Source organism: Pagrus pagrus, assembly GCF_965226575.1.
Source record: "Pagrus pagrus genome assembly, chromosome: 6".
NCBI lineage: Eukaryota > Metazoa > Chordata > Actinopteri > Spariformes > Sparidae > Pagrus > Pagrus pagrus.
The window spans coordinates 5675355-5697171 of NC_140190.1; the positions used below are offsets into that span (position 1 = coordinate 5675355).

General features: G+C 41.5%; 4 protein-coding genes across 6 annotated transcripts; 1 reads left to right on the top strand and 3 right to left on the bottom strand.

Moving 5' to 3' along the window:
* Nucleotides 1-758: 758 nt before the first annotated feature.
* Nucleotides 759-8121, top strand: atg4b (autophagy related 4B, cysteine peptidase). Of its 2 annotated transcripts, none has more exons than XM_084354010.1 (13): nucleotides 759-828; nucleotides 3629-3730; nucleotides 3813-3884; nucleotides 3985-4083; nucleotides 4246-4347; nucleotides 4453-4525; nucleotides 4991-5070; nucleotides 5411-5607; nucleotides 6580-6658; nucleotides 6793-6938; nucleotides 7063-7119; nucleotides 7214-7307; nucleotides 7415-8121. In XM_084354010.1, the coding sequence occupies exons 1-13, from the start codon at nucleotides 819-821 to the stop codon at nucleotides 7486-7488; spliced, it is 1185 nt and encodes a 394-aa protein (XP_084210136.1). In that variant the 5' UTR covers nucleotides 759-818; the 3' UTR covers nucleotides 7489-8121. The 2 variants fall into 2 exon arrangements, with proteins under 2 accessions (XP_084210136.1, XP_084210135.1); XM_084354009.1 differs by having other exon boundaries at nucleotides 7214-7305; nucleotides 7398-8121.
* Nucleotides 8015-10200, bottom strand: dtymk (deoxythymidylate kinase (thymidylate kinase)). Its single transcript, XM_084354011.1, has 5 exons — nucleotides 9952-10200; nucleotides 9694-9802; nucleotides 8827-8917; nucleotides 8519-8716; nucleotides 8015-8430 (listed from the first exon to the last, which is right to left on the bottom strand). Exons 1-5 carry the CDS (start codon nucleotides 10079-10081, stop codon nucleotides 8320-8322), a joined length of 639 nt encoding a protein of 212 aa, XP_084210137.1. The 5' UTR covers nucleotides 10082-10200; the 3' UTR covers nucleotides 8015-8319.
* A 939-nt stretch (nucleotides 10201-11139) lies between these two features.
* Nucleotides 11140-15672, bottom strand: agxta (alanine--glyoxylate and serine--pyruvate aminotransferase a). Of its 2 annotated transcripts, XM_084355001.1 has the most exons (11): nucleotides 14998-15669; nucleotides 13878-14070; nucleotides 13614-13678; nucleotides 13437-13537; nucleotides 13278-13348; nucleotides 13088-13172; nucleotides 12911-13009; nucleotides 12717-12786; nucleotides 11703-11798; nucleotides 11436-11564; nucleotides 11140-11339 (listed from the first exon to the last, which is right to left on the bottom strand). In XM_084355001.1, exons 1-11 carry the CDS (start codon nucleotides 15157-15159, stop codon nucleotides 11232-11234), a joined length of 1179 nt encoding a protein of 392 aa, XP_084211127.1. In that variant the 5' UTR covers nucleotides 15160-15669; the 3' UTR covers nucleotides 11140-11231. The 2 variants fall into 2 exon arrangements, with proteins under 2 accessions (XP_084211127.1, XP_084211126.1); XM_084355000.1 differs by having other exon boundaries at nucleotides 11140-11564; nucleotides 14998-15672.
* A 657-nt stretch (nucleotides 15673-16329) lies between these two features.
* Nucleotides 16330-21729, bottom strand: LOC311258585 (allantoinase, mitochondrial). The gene is made up of 12 exons (XM_084354999.1): nucleotides 21641-21729; nucleotides 20577-20826; nucleotides 20316-20467; nucleotides 19847-19961; nucleotides 19603-19749; nucleotides 19448-19493; nucleotides 18751-18844; nucleotides 18466-18652; nucleotides 18203-18341; nucleotides 16747-16919; nucleotides 16621-16653; nucleotides 16330-16525 (listed from the first exon to the last, which is right to left on the bottom strand). Exons 2-12 carry the CDS (start codon nucleotides 20715-20717, stop codon nucleotides 16376-16378), a joined length of 1377 nt encoding a protein of 458 aa, XP_084211125.1. The 5' UTR covers nucleotides 20718-20826; nucleotides 21641-21729; the 3' UTR covers nucleotides 16330-16375.
* Between the last annotated feature and the right edge of the window lie 88 nt (nucleotides 21730-21817).

The following is a 21817-nucleotide window of genomic DNA, read 5'->3' on the forward strand; positions in this document are numbered from 1 at the left end:
GTATTTTAGGATGCAAAAGTAGTGTCCTCATGTAGTCTTATTTCTCCAAGTCGTATGCTTTATACAATCCCAAACAAAGCATTTACTGTTGATTATTGAAAGCTTTGATGGTTGAAACAGCTCTCAACAGCACAGTCCATGTCAGTTACACCATTATGTTTGTGATATGCCTCTGTGTGCATGTGCGTTTACTTCAGCTACACGTTGGTGTGAAAGATAGTATTTACAGACTGCAGAGAATATGAGATGACATTGATGGCTATCTGTTACCACCTAGTGGTTGGATCAGAATCTCTTAGATGCAGACTGGGTGACCGATTTAACAACCAGGCGTAGGCTACTGTAAATAAAAACATTTCAATTGCCCATCTTTCTTGAGATTTTATAATATGCCATATCATATCAGGATAACAATTTAGAGGCATAACATGCTTTTTATTTATAGTCTTTTCCCCCCAATTTTGAAAAAAAAAGACTGTCCTGCTCATAATTTTCTAACTAAAGGCTGTTGGAGTTTGTTATATGGAAGAAACATGTCTATACAGTGAGTGCCATAGGGCCAGACGAGGGAGCAGCATGGATGTGTCCATTAAACTGTAACTTGAACGCACCCTAAACTGTTTTCAACAGACGGCTACGTCAGCCTCTAGTGATTGGTTAAGGGCTCTGGAGTAAACTAACCCCCTTTCCCGGATTTCATTGGACGTCGCACCAAATGTCCCGCCCCCCTCCGAATTCCACAACAGGACTCTCTTCTCATTGGTCCAGCGGGTCAGAGTGCAGAGAACAACAAACAAGATAGGGTGAAGACCGTCGGGATGGATGCAGGTAAGCGATATTTTGGAGTAAAATAACATCTTTTCTCTCCCTCAGCAAACTAGTCTAGCCACAAAATAATCACAAGAACGCCATTTCATTCCTGGCAGCACATCTCCTGCTCTGCCATGACGGGATTGCCAACCCCAGCTGCTAGTCCAGCACAGACCTATATTGCTTTGTAGCCTCGGTGACGTTAGCTTGCTAAAGTGATGACTAAAGCTAAATGCTAACTAACGTTAGCCTGCTGTTGTGGTTAAATGTGCTGGATTCCCAGCGTTGACAGCTCGTTGCACAGCCCTGTAACTTCCTGTGAGGTGTCCAGATGCCATCTGTGTTAATGTCAAGTGTCGCTGTTGAGTTTTACTCGTAATAATTTGCCTTTTGTCCTTGGGTTGACTGTTTATGCCAACGTTATGTTACGCCCAGGTTGAACATCCCAGCCGATGCACTGTCACCATCGCATCAGTTTTTTGGCTACTGTTAGCACCCGGAATGCTAGTAGCTGTAGGAGATTATATATTCTGTAGCGAGACTCATGTAGTTGAATAATAGCACCTCAGAGATAACGAACAGACTTTCTATTGCGTTGTCTTCTCTTTCGACTGTAAATACAAACATTCATTCTTAAGTTATGAGCCTGTAAATCTCAGCTTTCTGTGTCGAAGCTAACTGTCAAACAGTGAGACAGCTAAGCTAGTCAACTTTTTCCTGGCTGTTGTTAGCAATGTTGCTAACATTATGTGTTGACATAAATCACAGGAGCCTTTTTTTTTTTAAAGAACTTTATATCAAAAGCGTGAACACATTTCCTGTGTTTCAGAACAGGCAGCAATTTGACAAACTCTGTTTTTTTCCCCTTTTTTTCTTTCTCAAGAGGAAGTGTACTCTTGGCCAGTTTTACAGCTGGCTTCGAGCCCAGCCTCTCCAACTGCAGTGAGAAGACTGTTATGCGATTGATTTTTACCGTCTCACTTTCTTAAAGGGGCACTATGCAGTTTTGGAGAAGATATTCAATCAGTTTTAATGTTTAAAATATTAATGAGGTAATAATACAAACCCAGAAATATTTATATGTTCCATAAGTGAATAAACAAGCTTTTCTCAGAGGAAAATAAGGTCCCCAGAACTCTGTTTGGAGCTGGAAAGGTGGCAGGGTCTGCCACATATAAACAAAGTAAACCAGTATGAAATTGTGTTGTCCTTTTAAGGTGAGTTTGTTTGTTCAGTCATGAAAACAAAGAGTTTGTTTATTTAGTTTGTTTGGGCATTAAACAAAGAATCAGTCAATGAAGATCTTTCTCTTCTGATTAAAATGTCTTCCCCAAAGCTACATAATGCACCTTAAAAGGCTTCTTATTCACATTTTAATTTTGAACAGCTAATGATTAAATGATTAGTGAAGGACTAAAGCTAAATGCGAAACATCACCAACGCTACAAAGCAATATAGGTCTGTGCTGGACTGGCAGCTGGAGTTGGCAATCCTGTCATGACAAAGCAGGACAAGTACTGACAAGTGTGATATATTTGTTTAACTTTGTAAATGTGTGAATGCCGTTGTTGATGTTGCTCTGTTATTAGAGGGGCACTCCTGGATTGTGTTGTCAACAAACAACACTATTCTGTTGCATTATGGGAAGTGTAGGAATCTTTTAAAGCTTTATCTAATACCAGGTAGCAAAGTTCCTGATAGCTTAGCCTCTGTTGCAACAGATTTGACCTGTCTTTTTTGAAAACCTGTCTCTCGTTAGTCTCCCATCTTTAAGAAAGTAAAACTATTTTGCCTGACTACCCCTTAGATTAGTTTAAAGCCCTATTCGCATGGAATTAATTTTACCTGGGGACCTCTAGTAAATTTTTAATAATTGCAGAGGACATCTGTGATCCCATGTAAATCTGCCATGTCTGTAATGTGTAAAGTAAAAATTCCACCACATATTACCTAACATATTTAACCAAACACAGAGTTCCTGTGGTAATGTTAGTCTCCTGTGAATGGGCATCTCGGTAATTTGTTGTCAGACAACTGAACGCGTGTGAAGTCTGATCGTGACTCATAATATGTTGAACAGCAGTCCCCAGCTGTGCTGTGAGATCACCCACATTGATGTTTAAACTGAATGATGATAAAGAAGGTTAAGAGCAACAAAAGGATGTCATACTGTGTATCATGTTGTCATAAGTACAGCCACAGAAGCACCTGTTACTTGATCTAAATGAGCTTCAAATGTGTTCTGATGCTTGTAACACATAGTGAGCAAAACACCTGTAAACTATGTCAAGAATGTGGCTGTTCAAGAACAGATGCTCTGTGACATTATGCCCTGAGGATAATGAATGCAAATTCAATTAAAATACAGACTTTGCTTATCTCGTGTAAATGCACTACACCAAACACGGACATGGGGACGTAATTTTTAATGTGGTCTACATATAACATTAGTCCCGTGTGAATAGGGCTACAGAAATGCATTTTGTAGGAACTTGAAACCTGATACTTTGTTTCTACAGAGAGATTCCTCTTTCACTTGTTCACTTGCATATACAATGAAGCATAAGTTAATCTTCAAAAACAAATATTGAAAATAAATAGCTGGACCCTTTTAAAGATGGATGTACTGAACAACCTTCCAGGAACTGACTGGAATTCTTCTCAAGCGACTAATTGACCCTCCATCTCTACTCGCTGACAGATAGCCTCACTGTTATTAGCTGCGCCAAGTGGTTAGTTGTCAACAAGATGACTACCAGAAATGTCTCCTCTGGACTTTCCCACACACTTACAGTTGACTCTGCTCCTCTTTTTGCAGCTACCTTGACATACGACACACTTCGGTTTGCCGAGTTTGAAGATTTTCCTGAGACCTCAGAGCCTGTGTGGATCTTAGGAAAACAATACAATGCACTCAAAGGTAGGACTGTCGTGTATGAAGTGTGTAAGTATTTAACTTATGTGGACATATTGTAATCCGGTGATTTCTGGTCTTCATGTAGAGAAAGAAGATATTTTATCAGATGTCACTTCACGCCTGTGGCTCACATACAGAAAAAACTTCCCACCAATTGGTAAGTGAAGACGTGTGGTCTTATTCAGCCTCTCAATACACTTGATGAGATTTGAGTGATCTGGCTCTTCACATCTCATTGTTTCTTGAATGTGTTACAGGTGGGACAGGGCCGACATCAGATACAGGATGGGGGTGTATGTTGCGATGCGGCCAGATGATCCTCGGCGAGGCCTTGGTGTGCAGACATTTAGGCAGAGGTAAGATAATGTCACAAAATACAAACACAAAGAAATATCTCCCTTGATTGTAGATGGATATAGATAAGAGTAGATTTTATCACTGTGTGGCACTAACAGCTCTTGACTGTACCGAACAGAGCTCGTTTTAAACAGGCTTGATAACTGCCTTTTTGTTCTCAGACTGGAGATGGGCCAGAGACAAGAAACAAAGAGAAGAGTACATCAGTATTCTCAACGCCTTCATTGACAAAAAAGACAGCTATTATTCCATCCATCAGATCGGTAAGTAGCGAGGGTGAAACGTTTCCAATCATATCAAGGACTCACTCAGACAGTCCTGGAAGAGTTTCCATAAAATTGTTTCTGTTTCGTTCCTAAATGTTGCAGCCCAAATGGGAGTCGGAGAGGGAAAGCCTATAGGCCAGTGGTATGGACCAAACACAGTTGCCCAGGTTCTAAAGTAAGTAGAGATGCGTCGAGTTTCAGAGGTTTTCATATTGTATATTTAAGCCCTGCAGTTCATTTCCTTCCTCTCAAAACATTTCTAAAGGAGAACTTTTTGGTATTTCAAATCATGCACTTCTTACACCCATGTTTGCTAGCTTGTTGTTTTCTTATTTGCTGCCTTTGCGGGCACATTGCTATGTTTATTAGCACATTAGCACTGCCAAAAGTCAATGAGCATAATAGTGTGACAGCAGCTGCAGGAATGTGCATCGTGTCACGCTTGCAATTACATTCTTGTGCCCTGACTTACAATGATACAATGATTTCTTTCTTTTCCTCTCTCACCATGTAGTCATCCATCCCACTGTCAAACAATGGGCAGATAAAGACAACATTGTGCACACTGATGAGGTTTAAAACTGTTCAAAGAAAAAAGTGTTTTAATTTGGTGAAACACAATGTGCTGTCCCTCTTTCAGGAAGCTGGCCGTGTTTGATACGTGGAGCAGATTAGTGGTGCACGTGGCGATGGACAACACCGTGGTCATCGAGGAGATCAGTGAGTGCAGATGTGTTGCAACCTTGTGTTTGAGTGTTCTTTTCCTGTTATCATTCATTTGCATAAGCAGGTTAAATGCCACTGCAGGACTTGTACACCTGGTTAAACCTTGGACCGGATGGGTTTGTTTACAGAAATAGTATTTCAGCCAAATCTTACTGATATTACAGGACGATGTTCTGCGTGAAAAACAAAATCAAATGCCAGCTGGGGTAACGACAACAAGTTCATCCAACAGCAGTATTTTGGTACTTTTCCATGTTCAAATAGAGGGATAGAAATGTATTTATGTGGAGACCTTCTTAAATTAATTCAGTTTTTTTTTTTTTGTCCACTGCAGAGCGTCTCTGTATGCCCTGGCTGGACATTGCAGGAGCCTACGCCGAACCAGAGGGAGCGGGCGAACTCAACGGCTGCCTGGAGGGCGCATGTGCCCTGGCTGAGGAGGAGACGGCTCTCTGGAAACCTCTGGTCCTGCTCATCCCCCTCAGGCTGGGCCTGAGTGATATAAACGAGGCCTACATTGAAACCCTCAAGGTGAGCTACACCAGCATGTATATTCCCATTTTGTGTGGGATATGATGGCTGTTATATCTGTGGGTTGTTACTGAAAAGTTGATTTACCAAATGGGAAAACTGAATTCACTGTTTGCCAATTTATACCTCAGATACCCACAGACGTGCCGCTGTACTTGCATGTAGGCCTTGTGTTAGACACGGCCACCTGATCCAATTTTTTTCTCTCCATTCCAGTCAATCCTAATTTTATGAGCGACTACAGAAACACTTAAAGTTACTTTGGCTGTCTGCTGCGAATTTGGTCTTAAGTCCTTGAAAGGTGCTGTATGTAAGAATTGGCATCTAGTCAAGTTCATACTCAAAACAGATAGCTGGCAGCGTATCACCAGAAAACTGCTAACTGTAGGAAAACTCCTGCTTGTCAGCTAAGTTAGCTCATCATGTCAAAACTTTTATTTCTTCACATTCTGTTGATAATATCTGCACCTTTGAGGAACTTTTGAATGGTTACGAAACATTTTCAGTTTAATAATAATGCATCTATATATCCCACATAGGCCAAGAAGACAAGCTATTTCTCTATATATTTCTGTAGTTATTCTTAATGCCCGGCACCAGGGTTTGTGGAGGGTTACTGAGGATGAATTGAGGATTCTCAAAGCCTGAGGAACGAAGCTGCTCTATAAGCAGGTGGTACAGCAGCAGATGGCGTATTTTGTCTTGTAAGCGCTAGCAAGATCTGGATTTTCATGACAGGAGGCAGTGGTGCTCATATTGTTTTTTTTCCCACAGGGGCTGAAATAAATAAATAAAGCTCCTTTTAGTCGCTTTTAACTGATAATCTTCAAAAAACAACAGTGGTACACTTTGAAAAAAGCTCATAATGTCATTTTTATGTTGTTTGTAGTGAATTGGCTAAGATAACAGGTACGAGTGAGGCAAAGTCAGCTCCATCTGGGGTGAGATAAACCCTCTTGTCTCTTTTCACAGCAATGCTTCATGCTGCCTCAGTCCCTGGGTGTTATTGGGGGAAAACCCAACAGTGCCCATTACTTCATTGGTTATGTCGGTATGTCTAGTCTCTGTGTTTGTGAAATAAATACTCAGCTGTGCACTGCACACTCATGCTCACCATATTAACTCCACTTACATAAAGAAATTGATCTAATTGTAACCACGCTTTTCTTTTTCTTCTTTTTGTAGGAGAGGAGCTCATCTATTTAGACCCACACACCACTCAGCCTGCAGTTGAGCCATGCGAAGATGGCCAGGTCCCCGATGACACGTACCATTGTCAGCACCCACCGTGTCGCATGCACATCTGTGAACTGGACCCATCCATTGCAGCGGTAGGAATGCCAGGGAGGGTTTTTATAGTGCAGAGCTTTTGTATCTCAAACTGAAGCCCATTGTTTCATGTGAATGTGAGCAACTCAGACGCTCCACAGCTGATTGTGTTTTGGTTTCTGTCAGGGTTTCTTCTGCAGAACAGAGGACGAGTTTGATGACTGGTGTATGCGCATAAGAAGGGTATGTTTCTGTTGCTCCCTTGACTCATCTGTAGCAGTTAACTTTCCTGTTGGAGGAATTTGTACATGACGAAATGATGATCCGTCTCTTCCAGCTGTCCTGCAACAGAGGAGGCCTGCCCATGTTTGAACTAGTCGACAGTCAGCCCTCTCACATGGTCAGCGTGGATGCCCTTAACCTTACTCCTGGTGAATGAACTGCTTATTTTTTTGCAAAACATAGTCCAAAAATTCAATTTATGAAAATGAATTTTAATGTTTTCTTTTCTTTTCACGTGTTGACGCTCACTTCACAGATTTCTCGGACTCAGACAGGTTGGAGCGGTTCTTTGATTCAGAAGATGAAGAGTTTGAGATCCTCTCCCTGTGAGGAACATAGACAATGCTTTACTGTTCTCGACAGTTGGGCGAGAGATTCTCGGTCTCTTCTCTGTATCAGAAGGGAAGCCTGAGGGGATGAACATTAACTGGAGACCTCTTGAGCCAGTCCAGCTCCAATGGTGTAGTCAAGTCAGTGTGTGTCACACAGCGTTCTTCTCAACAGCCACTGAATGCTCTCTGTATCCAACATTGAGACTGCCTGGTGGAAGCCGTAGCAGGAGCTCAGGATAAATTCGTATGCACATTTTCACATACATGTGTTTCCATTTGAGTCTTAACACTTTAAATGTTTATTCTGAAGTGATATGGTGCCTTTCCCTGACTCCATAAGTAAAATTGCCATAACAGTTTTATGTTGTATAGAAACACAATGGTTAATGATGCCCATGGCTTTGTCACTAATAACTGAAGTCTGTAACAGCTTGTAATGAAACCAAATTGAGTCAAATCTGCAGACAAGTTGTATTAATTGTTCATGCAAAGTATCCTTGCCAAGTCTAAAACATATACACAAGTTCATTTGAAGATTATTTATTTAATCAACACAATATATAGACAGGTAAGAGAACAATAGACTATGTAAGAGGATTAAAAAATAAAAATAAAATCAGAATCTGATGGACATTGTTATACTCAATTTCAAGACAGTATGAAACTATGTTGGAGCAAAAGCCAAGGCGCTTCTCTTCCGCTTTCATTCGAGGAATGACAAGTAAAAAGGGGCTTAAGCAAAGTGTGTAGTGTGCAGAAGAGTCATTTGGTTACTATACCAACAGTCTGTCTTGATACCAAAACAGTTTCATTCAAGCCTGATTCAGGTTCACTTCCATAGCTCTCCAAGAGGCACGTTCAGTGCTTTGTTGACAGCATTAAGGCTGTGGTTTTTCATGTCCTTGTGCACGTCGTCAATACTCTGAGCTGCATCTATGACCTAGGACACACAATTTAGACCACAAGATGTTAAATATTGATTTAAATGACACCTGGGATTAAATCTACAATCCAGACTCGTCTCGTACCTGCCAGTTGACTGAAGGATCCTTCATCAGTTGTTCAAATTTCTGTTGCACCGCTCTTTGGAAAACACTGGTCTCATATCTCTCCTCTCCAAACTGACCTCTCAGAGCAGCCTCAGCTGGACTGAGCTGCAGGAACATAACAAGGTCAGGCTTCGGCAGGCCCACATCTGGTTTCTTGCACCAGTCCAGATTGAAACCCTGAAGGAGACAAACATGTCATGACATGTCTGTTGCGTCACACACACGCACAGACACACAGTAATATGGTAAGGCATATGAAGAGTTTGTAAGGCTAACAGAAGACTCACTGGCTTGGCACTGGTGAAAGCAACTCCTGAGAAGGCGTACCGATCTACCACCAGGGTGATGCCCTGCTCCAGCTTCCTCTTCATCAAAGGCCTGTGGTCAGAATCATTTTATTAGGCTGCGTAAGAAAATTAATGCTACAATGTAAACAGGCAAGAGGAAAATATCATGGCTAATGACGAAAGAAAAAAATGCAGTTTTTTAAATTGGAGGTTGCATCGTTGCTACAAAAAAGCAAACGCAGATATGAAAAGTACATTCACACAAAGTGCTGTTCATTTTTGAAGGACTGACTGAATAAACTACAGTGTACACACATGGTAATGAAGGAGCATGTCACAGTCAAGTGTGACTTATTGGAAAACAACACAGCTCTGAGGCACAGAGGAATAAGATATGAATCCATTTATATCCTTAAAACCTTAGCAAATAAACCCCAAAACGTGATGCATGGCCAGATACCACTAGGGGTAAGTAGAAACTATGGCTGTCCCATCGATGAAGACACCAGATCAGAATCCTTTTTTTGTTTTTGTCACTGCTTTAGAAGATAACAGCAATCACCAATGGTTAGCTACAAAAACCCTGCAATATCGTCTGGCAATTTGGGTTAACCGACCCTTTGAATGTGTCACTCTTGGATGCGAGTACATGGCACATTTTGTAGACCCTTTTCACAGCTGACATTTTGACTCGTCATGACAGGTCTCAAACGTCTGCCGTGGACAAACTCTACTGCGAAAACTACTTTTACTTGACATAAATAAAATGCAGAACGTAAAACTCTGAATTCCGTATTTTTTACAGTGTGTTGTTGGTACTTGAACGAAGCACGGGAGTGTGTTCCCACAGTACGTGAAGACACTTACACCAGCTCCCAGCGGTTGGCGGAGAACAGCAGGTGCACCGTGTGGTCCTCCAAGTCACTTTTGTTCTCCAGGTAGGAGCTGATCAGCTGTCCGATTGTCGTGGTCCTGTCTGCGCCACGAAAACACACAACAACAGGGCTCGTTATGTTAATGTTTCACTGTGGTGAGAAGTTACAAACCGGGCACAGCGACTCAAAGGAAGACCCGAATCGCGATGCTATGCTAAAGTGACAGCGACAAGACAATAACGCGCCTCACCGGGAAACCTCATCATCTCCGCGGGTCTGCCGCTCTGTTGTAGCGCCTGGACCAGCTTCTTGCACTGCGTCGTCTTGCCGGCCTTGTCTACTCCCTCCAGCACGATGAGCGCTCCTCTTTTACACGCCATGACCCCGGCTGCTGTCGACAGGAAGGCAAATATGAACTTCTCCCTGTGGCTAAATGTCACACACAGCGCTAGCTTTCAACAACATTTGCCCGCCGTTTTACACCGGAAGCAACTTCTCACTTCCGGTTTAGTTTGTTATTGTTTTTTTTTTTTTACTAACTTTATTTAAATGACAGTCTTCCTTAAAACTACAGAAAAATACACTAAATTAATAATAATACAAATTCAATTAATTTTGCTTGTTTTTACTGTATAAAATAATCAGATTATACTAACATATATTATATTATATAAAATAATTCCCTTTATAAGATTTTTTGAATGTACATTCTATTTACACTTTTGATATAGTAATTATAATAAAATCCAAATATTCACACACACAAAAAAAGGCACAAAGCACAGGTGGTGAATTTAAACAAAGGAGAAGCCGATATTTACTTTTTTAATTGTTTTATTTAATTTATGAAAAGCAACAAAGACATAATATTCATGTAGGTCTAGTGTCTAGTTTTAAGGGCAAGATTCAAACCATGTTCCAAGGTATATATTCTACCACAGCCCTGTGTAACAAATTACTTTTCTTGTTGTACTGATAGCAGGATGAAAAGCATAACACCTTTCAACAACTACAGCTCCCACAAAGCTTTATGGGTATATACCAACAGCTATGACTCATGGGATGTGTAGTTGTTGAATGAAATAGTGTTTTTTTACTTGACCTAGCTGTTCTCTAATTTGTCTTTTTAAGGTGGACAAAAAGCGACTCTAGATGTTACTGTAGCGTGTATGGATTTGTCAAATTTCTTTTTCAATAATCTAGATCCTACATGATTTTGTTTAACACATTGATTCACTGGTGTCGCCAACCTGCAAGTCCCTCTTTAAATGATAAGGTGTTTAGATTTCACATGATAATTAGTACAATGACCACTTTGTTCTGTTGGTTGTTGGATGTGGACAGAAAACAACAGAACATGTTTGAAGTTTTAATTGTGAATGATAAAAGAAGCACACCATGAGAAAACACAGTATACATATATACAACCCCACTCAACTGAGAGTAATGGTTTGCTTATTTCACACAGTCTCTTCCTTATGACAACAACATTTATTCGGGATTTTCTCCACAGCATCCAACAGCAACATGTTACACTTTGCTTTTATGGCAGTGTTTCAGAGCATCTTTCAGTGCTTCCAGCACCATGTCAACGCTGGCCTTTGTGCTGTTACATCCCATAAGTCCCACACGCAGCACCTGGAAAGACCAAAAAAATATGGGAGTAAGGCTACACAGGGCATCTTGGTGGGTTAAAATAAGAATAAAAACAAGAGTATATAAATAATCTCTCACCAAGCCAACAGATGGTCCAAGCCCTCCGGAAATCTCTAAATTATGAGTTTTCATGATGTAGGTTGTGATCTCTTTCCAGTCATATCCATGAGGCGCAACAATAGTGGTAACTGTAGGCAGTCTTGCTTTCTGTAACAACCAATTGAAGTCAGAATTAGCACGTTATCATTTTATATTATTACAACAATTATTGTTGTTGCTGCTTGTAGATATGAATTCCACTACAGGTCATTATAAAATGATGATCATGATTGTGTTAAAACTCACTTTGTCTTTGACAAAAAGTTTGAGACCCATGCCTTCTAAGCCGGCGTGGAAATACTCCGCCACTTTTCCATGTCTTTCCCATGAATTCTCCAGACCCTTAAAAAAGGCATAAAACAGACGGCCCAAACATTATAGTATAGCTGAACCAGAACCCATATTACCATTATGTACATATTCATTTTCAGGGTACTAATCTGGGTTTAGTACAAAACACCAACAGTTTAAAGCCATGCTAGTTTCTCTGCAAGGCTGTACATAGTGCGTTGAGCTAAATGGTAATGCTACGCTAACATGCTCATGAAAGTGATGATGCTTAACAGTTATAATGCTTACCATGTCAACCGTCTTAGTTTAGCATGCTAACATCTGCTATAGCTGTAGCTGATGGGAATGTGATTTGTTTTGCAGTTATTGGTTATTGACCTACTGTGGCCAATAAGGGCAAGCACGTTCATGTGTTTGGTTGTGTGTATTTGCAGTGTATTCCCTAATGCTGCACATGTTGTGAATTTCATTGGGATATTTTTTTTAAATTTGCTAGTGTTTTGTCTATTTACATGTGTTTTGCCACTGTGGTGGCCACAGCATTGACTAAAGAATGGGACAAACTGTGAAACTTTGACCTCATGGTGGCACAAGAGAAAAAGTCAGGGGATTAACAAAGTCCGTAGGATTTCTCCCCTGCAGACAACAAATATCTGCTCAGGATTCCATTAAAATCAATTCAGTGGTTGTAGAGATATTTCACTCAAGGCCAAAGTGGTGAGCTGACAGACATTGCCATGCTCAGGGCCATGCTGCTAGCATATTGCTCCAACAGTATTCAGAGTAGAGCCTCTTTTTTTTGCACACATGCTCAAAATGTAAAAGCTAGTTAATGACTGATTCAAGTTTATGCCTTGTTGTGACCAAAGAATTGTTGGCGCATAGGTTTTTTTCACTGGACAACTCGCTGGCTGTCTGTACAGAATTGCTCAGGCAGTAGAAAGATGCAAAATCGTTTTGTTGTCTCACCTCTTCAACAAGGACAGCCAGACTCTCCCTCAGAGAGTAGAAAGCAGTGACTGGACCTGTGTGGTGATATCTATGGAGCGGAAAAGGAGAAGACAGTGCAATGTTCAGGTGATTGTGCAAGTCTGGCTAAAAATAAGACCACAGTTTGAAATGTAATCACTTCCTGTCTGTTGGAAAATAAAAAGGTGTCTTACACTCTTGATAGCTTGCCATCACATCCCCAGTAGTTTGCAAGCCAACTTAAATCCAAGAAGAAGGACACAGGCTTTGTCCTCCGGTTGAATACTTTCTGGCTGTGGACACATTCAACCTTAAATATCCACGTAACATACACTATATCCTGAATTATTAATTGTGTATACATTTCTCACCATGCTCTTTCACTGAAGGAGATGGGTGCTGTACCCGGAGGAGCATTCAAAACCTTTTGGGAGCCTGTGTATAGGATGTCTATTCCTGAAAATACAGCACAAACACCCAGAAAAATCTATAGTTGGTGGTCTCACAGTAAAAGGGTTTCGTCTGGAAACTGGAAACATCTATCAGAATTTCGTACTAAACCTTGCTGGTCCATGCAGAGAGGAGCCCCTCCAATTGATGCCACCGAGTCAACAAGAAACAAACAGCCATACCTGTAGGCACGAATCATAACATAACTGTTATCTGCCTTAATTTTGGTACAGATGTGATGATGACGGAGGAGTGATCGCTGCATCTTACTTATGGCACAGCTGTCCGATGCCATCTAAAGGATGCAAGACTCCTGTAGAAGACTCTCCATGTGCAAGGAAGAGCACCACCGGCCTGTATTTCGATAAGGCCTGTGGTGAGAAAATAGTTTGATCAGACGGACAGTAGCTTTGACAGAATAAATCTGAGCTGGAGAGTCAGTGATACCTGCTCAATTTCTGCGTTAGTGAAGAAGCCACCAGGGGGCGCAACGATGGTGTTCACTCTGGCACCTGTTGGATCGACACACATGATATTCTGTGGATGAATAAAAACAGTCCCACATACAACTTCCTACTGTTATAAATACTAGTTCAGCAAATCTGTATTCATCCACAGCTGAAAATAGTTCCGAACAAATACACCGGTAAAAACTACAGTGCCCAGCTCTTAGATTACTGAGCCGTTTTAAAATTACACTCTTATTATTACCTATCCTCTCAGCCATGTCTGCTGCTCGCTCGCCCCATATGCCATTGACCGCAGACAGCACGCTGTCTCCGGACTCCACTGTGTTGAAGATGGCACACTCCATGGCGGTGTGGCCGGTGCCGCTCACAGCCAGAGTCATGTTGTTCTGAGTCTGGAACATGTACTGGATCCCACTTTTGATGTCATTCATTATCTGAGACATTAAATGAGCAAATGTTAGTGAGAAATATTATATGTTTGAATAGAAATATATTTACGGTACTGTATCCTGTTGCCCTAATTGAGTGGTCGTTACACAGGTTAGCTAAAACACTTGAAATCTGTCCAATCATGAGAAAGCTAGGACTCGAGATTGGTCGATTGACAGAAAATGAATCCGCAAGATTCCTAAAAACTGGATCATTTCAGTCATATTGGTCATTTTAGAGCTTTTGTTATTCCTTTTAAAAGGTATTTAAGATGTTTAAACATGTCAACCTGAGCTTTTAAAGATTGTGATGGACACTTCAGTAATCTCTGAAGGACCACTGATTAATAAAGAAAATAAATGGGATTAATTCAAAATGAAAGTAAATATTAGTTGCAGCCCTCTCGCTCTCTCTCACACACACGTTTGTCTCTCTATACTTGTGAGGACCTTGACTTAACCCTAACCTTATTTTAACCTTAACCTTAAACCATGACTTAACCTTTAACCTCAGTCATTTGAAGTAGTGACCACCAGCCAAAATGTCCTCACAACACAGAAATGTCCTCATTACGATGGTGTTAAACTGAGTCCTCACAAAGATAGCAATACAAGCACACATTGACAGTTGTTTTACACACTTTAGACCTGCTCTAAATGAAAGGTGTCATGAGATAACTTTTCTTTGCACAACGAAATATTGAAAACCGTTGTGCAATGTACAAATATATCTTAACTGATCAGGGATATCTAAGGTTTACAATCCTTCACACACTCCAACATTACAATGTAGATTGTGTAAATAGTTTCATTGTTAGCTTTGAAAGTGTATACATTTCCACAGTTTGTGCTACAGTCTGCTTAGTCTGACTTTCCTCTTATCTTTCTCTTCCTTGATAGACGACATCATGTGTGTTTAACCCACTGACTTACCTCAAATATCTCTGGATGCATGTGTCCAATGACGGGATTGATCCCAGCCATTAAAATTCTTGGAGGAACATTGGAAGGTCCCGGTCCAAACATGTAACGATGTGGAACGGCCAGCGGTTTCTTCTGCAGGCATTTTGGTGGCGGTACGGAGAAGGACGACATGTTCCCAGCAGTGTGACAAATGCAGTCAATCCAAAAAAAAGCTGTGGAAGTAGGTGAAGTAAAACCTCGACCAAGCACACACCCCCTGTCTGACCAGTGAGGTCCTCAGGTCAGGAGTCCGTCACAACATTTTCTGCTTTTATCTGTCTTCTTCTGTCAACACTTGTCGCTTTGTGCGCACAGTGAAGTCACCCAGCATGTCCGAAATGTTAATCATTGACTAAAGACTAACGAAAGGCTCAACTATTACACTGCTGTGCTTTTACCCAAATAAATATGTCCAACCTATTTTCCACACTTACAACTCAGTGTAGATGATGCTACTAGACAACATTTTGAATCAGGTGATTGTAGGTTCTGACCAGTTAAAGTTGATGAGATTCATGAGTTTCACTTATAAATATTTGGACAGTGTATATAACCTCAAACAATGTTTGAAAGTCTCATAAAAAGTGTAATAGATTTAAGGGTATAAACAAAATGATGGTCTGATTTCCAAGTTTCCAACTTTTCACTTTTGGTGATAGTAAATAAAGCTGGGAGAAATATGGCCAATGTCATCAGTTGTGTACTCTCCCCAAGTAGTTCTAGTATATTGCACTCAGTTTCACCCACATACCCATCATGTCAAGGGTGTATGTCATGTAAAGAGTAATGATACTGGCATGTCATCGGCCGATAATGGCTTTAAAATGCTGCTTCCATTTGCACACAACACAAACCGTAGTGACGTACTAAGTAATCTTCTTATTTTGCCCAGTGAACGTGTACGTTTTGAAAAGCGCTGTATGTCAGCATCTGCCACCGGATCACCACGATAACAGTGGGCATAGTCGTAAGAGAGAGTTGATGTTTCCTGGCCCATGTGTTCCCTCTCACTCTCCCTTCTTCTACCTTGCATTATTTAAGTATTCGTGCTTTAAGTAAATCTCTTGCGCTGATTCCCTACTTGTTTAGCATTGTGGATAAGATCTTTTACCAGCTTTCTATGTCAATTTTTGGTTAGTAATCTGCCCTTGAATCAAATATCTGACACTATTATAGGGTTATAAAAAAAAAAGTGTCTGAAATTGTGATGTAAACATTTTTAGATTTTAAAATACAATGACAAGCAGTGTGAGAGAACCAACATGGTGCACTCTCCTCAACAGATTCACACAACACAATAAGTCAGACACGTTGAGGTTTTACTACAGCTTGTTGTTGTTATTGTGTTTCACGGTTGGGCTTGAGATTTCCTCTGAGGGAGGAGGAGATGCTTCCCCAGAGGCTCGGGGCAGAAGGAGCCTTCTCTGTACACCAGCCGCCCCCCGATGATGGTGGCACACACCACTCCTTGTAGTGTGACGCCAAGGTATGGAGTTAGCTGTGAACACACACACACACACACCATCGCCCACTCAGTCATATAAAAATACGATCAAGTGTGATCATAACATTTATACGTTTAATGTGGTTTACCTTGTTTTTATGATGTACGCTTGCTTCTTTAATCTGCGAAGAAAAATGAAATTAAGATGAAAATAATGTAAGTAAATGAGTTTCCTGTGTCATAAAAGATGTTTAATGACATTATTAATGACTAACTTTGAATTCTCTCTCTGGGTCCCATACGACCAGGTCGGCATCGTAGCCAGGGGCGAGGCTGCCCTTCCGGTCGTCAAGACGACACAGCTGGGCTGTTCGTCGGCTGAGGAGCCTCACCACATCAGACAGCTGAAAGCCTCTCTTACTGGCTGAACTCCAGAACAGGGGCAATCCTGCAAATGGTTCAAACGTGGCAGAGTGATTAACAGGCCTATGGAGCATTGAGTTCACACCATTAAATATTTATTCCGTCCTGCATTCATTACTTCTGTCTTAAAGGTACCGTCACATCAGGATGTTTCTTTATTCTCTGTGAAGCAAACATTGTTGATCAGTGTCACAGTCTTCCTGCTGTCAGACTTTGACCACGCTCTCTGTCTGAACAGTAAATGATTGCTCCGTCCTCTAAACCGGCACACAGCTCTTGTTTACCTCGCTGTGAACTTTGCCCGGTGTCTGTGGCTGTCAGGAGGATTATGTGTGGGAGGAGGGAAGAAGGGAACATCTAATCCACCCTTAAAAAGAAAATTTGCATATAAATTCCCTGTAATATTGCATGGGCCAGGTTTAAGTTGTGAATTTCACCCAGTATCTCCTTCTGCTGAAAAGCAGGGAAGGATTTGTCATGTAGAGACTAATCCTGGAGCGGCTCCACAGACAGCGAATAATGTGAAACCTGCCATGACTCTGTGACAGCAGCCATGGAAATTTTACGGTGATGCTGGTGCATTTTCCTCTTCACAGTCAAAAGCTCTATATTCAGATATCAATTGTAAATCCACAAACAAAAGCTCTACAGTAAGTGGAAGGGATGTAATTTTCACTTGACATCATTAATTCGCTGATGTGTTTCGCATCAATCTCTCTCATTACAGAGTCAATGAACAATGGACACTGATGAGTTGATGACCTTTGACTTTTGAGGCAGAGAATGATAACGTTGCTTCAGAAATATATTCCCATGGGTCAGGTAAGGTAACATGTAAGAAGTCATGGAAAATAATAAATAAAGTTTATACACTGCTCAACATTTGATGGAAGAACAATGGCTGTTGACAAGTTAGCCACTAGGGGTCGCTCAATCAAAACAATGAAAACAAAAGACGTAGTTTGATAATGTCTTGTAGTAGCGTGGTATCATGGGAAGTGGTGTCTTCATTGTTAAACAACCAAAACTAAGCTTTTTCTATGAGTTTTGGCATTTGGTACTGAAAACAAACCTCTTGGAAATCTGCTTCTGGGGTAAAGATATTCAGAAAATCGTCTGGACGGGCAGAAACACAGATACCCACGTTTATTGGGGTCTGTAGCTTCACTAGCAAATGAGAAGGCCTATGCATTGTGATATTGGAAATGTCAGACATCAGACAGACATTGATAATACAGTGCATTCAATTTTGTTTTAGCAGTGGTGCGAGGATTGCGTTTGTGATTGTCGCCTCTTGTCTGTAATCACCAAATTGCAGAGAAGAAATCCCCCCCCACGCCTGGGTGAAGTCTCCACTATCCAGTTTCTTGAGGTCAGGGGTGCAGGGGGAGTGATCAGACACCACCATGTCAATCTGCCCAGTTTTCAGCGCGGACCATAACTGCTCCTGTGGGGACAAAATCGAGCATCTACTGGTGATCAAAGAATCTAAGGTAATTGCTGTATAGTTTTATGCTGAGGCTCAGACTGAAAACAGATGATCCATCTGCTGTGCAGCCTGTTCTGTTCACCTGGTTAACAGCTCCTCTGATGGGAGGGCAGCACTTGAACTGTGTGGCCCCTGCAGGTATGTTCTCCGCACACAGGCTGAGGTAGTGGTGGGTGGTCTCCACTGTTAGGGGTGCTCCAGCCTGCCGGGCTTCCTGGATCAGTTTGAGCGGCTTTGCAGAGGACAAGTGAACTATATGGCACCGCACCCTGGAGCAGAGAGAGTTAGCTGATAAACACCACTAAAACATATCCGGATTTATCTCCTTTCATTTAATAGTTAGTTGTTACTCTGCTGGTGTTCTTACTGGTACTGGAGGCAGAGCTCTGTGACAGTGCGAATTGCCTCTGTCTCCATGACATCTGGCCTGGACTGCAGAAAGGTGGAGTACTGAGTAGGATCTTCAGGTGGTGTAACCGGAGGTAAGGAAAATATGAACATTCATTACTGAAAACAATCATTTTATACAGTAGATAATGATGAGTTACTGCAGAAGAGACTGAGATACTACAATAATTCATCATTAGGTAATGATTAGTTCATTAATATCTGTGAATCAACATACTTTCTTCATGAGTTGTTCCTCATTAACTATCAACCAACCGCTGATTGGCGATAACTAGTGATAACTCATTAGTTAGTAGTTACCGAATCATTAGTTACTCTTTCTGTGTACGCAAAAAGAGTAACTAATTATTAAGTAATACGTAATTAATAAGTCTATAGGGTAACTACTCAGTATGATGTCTCACTTTATTTGAAGGTACACAAAAAGAGTAACTATGTAATTAGTAGTTAATGAGTCATCTCTAGTTCTTGCCAATCAGCAACTACTCATATTTGTGTGTACCTTATTGTAAAGTGCCACCAAAATAACATGTTTGATTTTGTCAATAATGGCCAGCCTTAAATAATGTGTAACTTAACGTGTACCTAATAACTGCAACTGATAAAATCAGGTTTGCCACAGACAGAAGATCTGTTGTACACTGTTAAATTATTACCTCCATCCTCTTCTGTTGCGTGCTGAACATCCAACTCTGCATGAAACTACAGGAGACGACACAAAAGGTAATTAATTTACATTACTGTACTTCATTTGGGCATGTGGATTTAATAATTACAGACGTTATGGAAGATGCTGCAGGAGGTGATTTACCAGCAGGACACTTCCCGTGCCTTGAAGCTGCTTCATGGCTGAGTGCAGATCAATGTCAGTCACATGGGGGAACTCCTCCACCCCGCTATGGATGAGGAAACACTTGAAGCCAGCCACTCCCGCCTGGATCATGGGCTGAAGTTCTAGCTACAGGGAGACAGCGTTTGTTTGTGTTTGCTTTGGTCATAATTCAGCACAGTCTGGCTGAGAATGTGTTCATTTTGTCCAAGCTGTTCCTCTCTACCTGATTGCCAGGAATCACACCGCCCCAGAAGGCTGTGTCCACAAAACACTTCCCTGTCGCCTCCCGCAGCTTGTCACGAAAATTGCCAAGGGTGGTAGTTGGAGGGATGCTATTTCTGTTGTAAAGAAAGAAAGAAAAAAATCACTCGTGGTGACTTTGAATCGAATTTCTCCAAAATGATACTGTTACCTTGGGCTCATTTGTCAAAAGCATCTTGAGGTTAAGATTATTTTATATTGCAACTACTATATGGGCTGAGATGATCAAAAAAATACTGTTGTTCTTGGGAGAAATTCTGTGATTTGTTTTTGCTTAACATCTGAATGTATTCAACATAAGCATTAGCATAATATGATATGCTAATATATTTAATTAACGTTTCAATCAAAGAAAAAGGTTGCATTGTGTGTCATAATCCACCATACAAATTGCCTATTCCTGACCAGGAGATCAAATGTGTCCAACTTACAGCGGCATGTCCACGATCGTTGTCACCCCTCCAGCTGCAGCAGCCCTGGTGGCGGTCCAGAAACCCTCCCAGGAGGTGCGGCCTGGTTCGTTCACATGTACATGAGAGTCTACAATGCCTGGCATCACCACACTGTCACCAACATCCAGCACCTGTCATCACAGTCACAGACAGGATAACACCTTTGTTTAAGAGCATACATCCACTTTCACTCCACCAGGGGGAGCATGCACAAACTGAGACCAGTAGGAGCAATCTTACCTCACAGGCCCCAGAGAAGTCCCCGTGGGAGAGTATCTGATGAATCTTCCCATCCTTTATTACGACGACAGCAGGACAGACTTCGTCGCCAACCAGCACCCTGTTACTCCTCACTGCAGTAACAGTTGATCCCAGCTCCATGTCCGTCTGGATTGAGAGTTAATGAGTACAGCAGACTGTCTGAACTCTGCATCCACACTTCAGATACAATCTCTGACAGTTCAGTGGCCCGGTGCTGAGGCACCACCCCCTGCAAAACAGTTCAAAGGATAATCATGTGTTGACTCTTCTCGTCTGTGTGACACAGCTGAATTTCAGATCTGACCATGCAGAGCAGTTTAAGGGACAATTCACTAGACTTGAATTATAGTCACATATGAGGAGTAAGTATGAAGTCTATTGAAATGTGAAGAAATGTAAAGACATATGAAATGTGGCTACAGCCTGCAGCGTTTCATGGAGGAAGAACAATTTCACTGTTACTGTTGTGCATATGACAATTAAGAAATACTTGAAATACTGTGTCTGTGGTTGTCGTAGTAAACCAATGAAACAACATGGATTGCACTTTGATGAAGCATCTACAACTCATACATCGTACAGAAGGACGTTTCTAAAAGGCAGCCAGATCTACTTGTGATCGCGCGGTGAAGTTAGTTTTAGGTTGGATATTTGACAGACATTCACCCCTAATAATACTAAAGTGATTTCATGTAGCACACTTACTTTGATTGCTACTGTGTGTATTTTTTATAAGACAGTGGCTTTTATATTCAATAGCTATGATGTCATGTGACCCAGTGACTCCAGACCAATGCTGAATTGTATTCCTAAATGGGACAAATAAGACACACCTGTTTCTATTGGATTTGACTTTTCTTTTCAATATCTTCCATGTCAATATAAAAATATTGATATAAAACAGAAGAAGCAGTATGTCCATTAAAAAGAGGTGTCTCCTTGAGCTGTGTGGTGATACATTGTGGCACTGGTTTGGAGTCACTGGGTCCTAATCACCACGGCTGCAAACCTTTCTCTGCTGGAGGTAAAAACTTTGAGGAGACCTGTTAGAGAGGAGAGGATGCGGAGGAGGCAGTTTTCAGTGCAGGCCGCTCGATCTGTGCGTCTATTGGCTGCCGGGCCGGAGGCGAGGGGCTGGGTCTGGAGCCCTGTGGGTGTGGAGGGGGTCTGAGCGATGGAGCCTGACAGGATGCAGCTTCGCCTCAACGGGCCCCATCCCT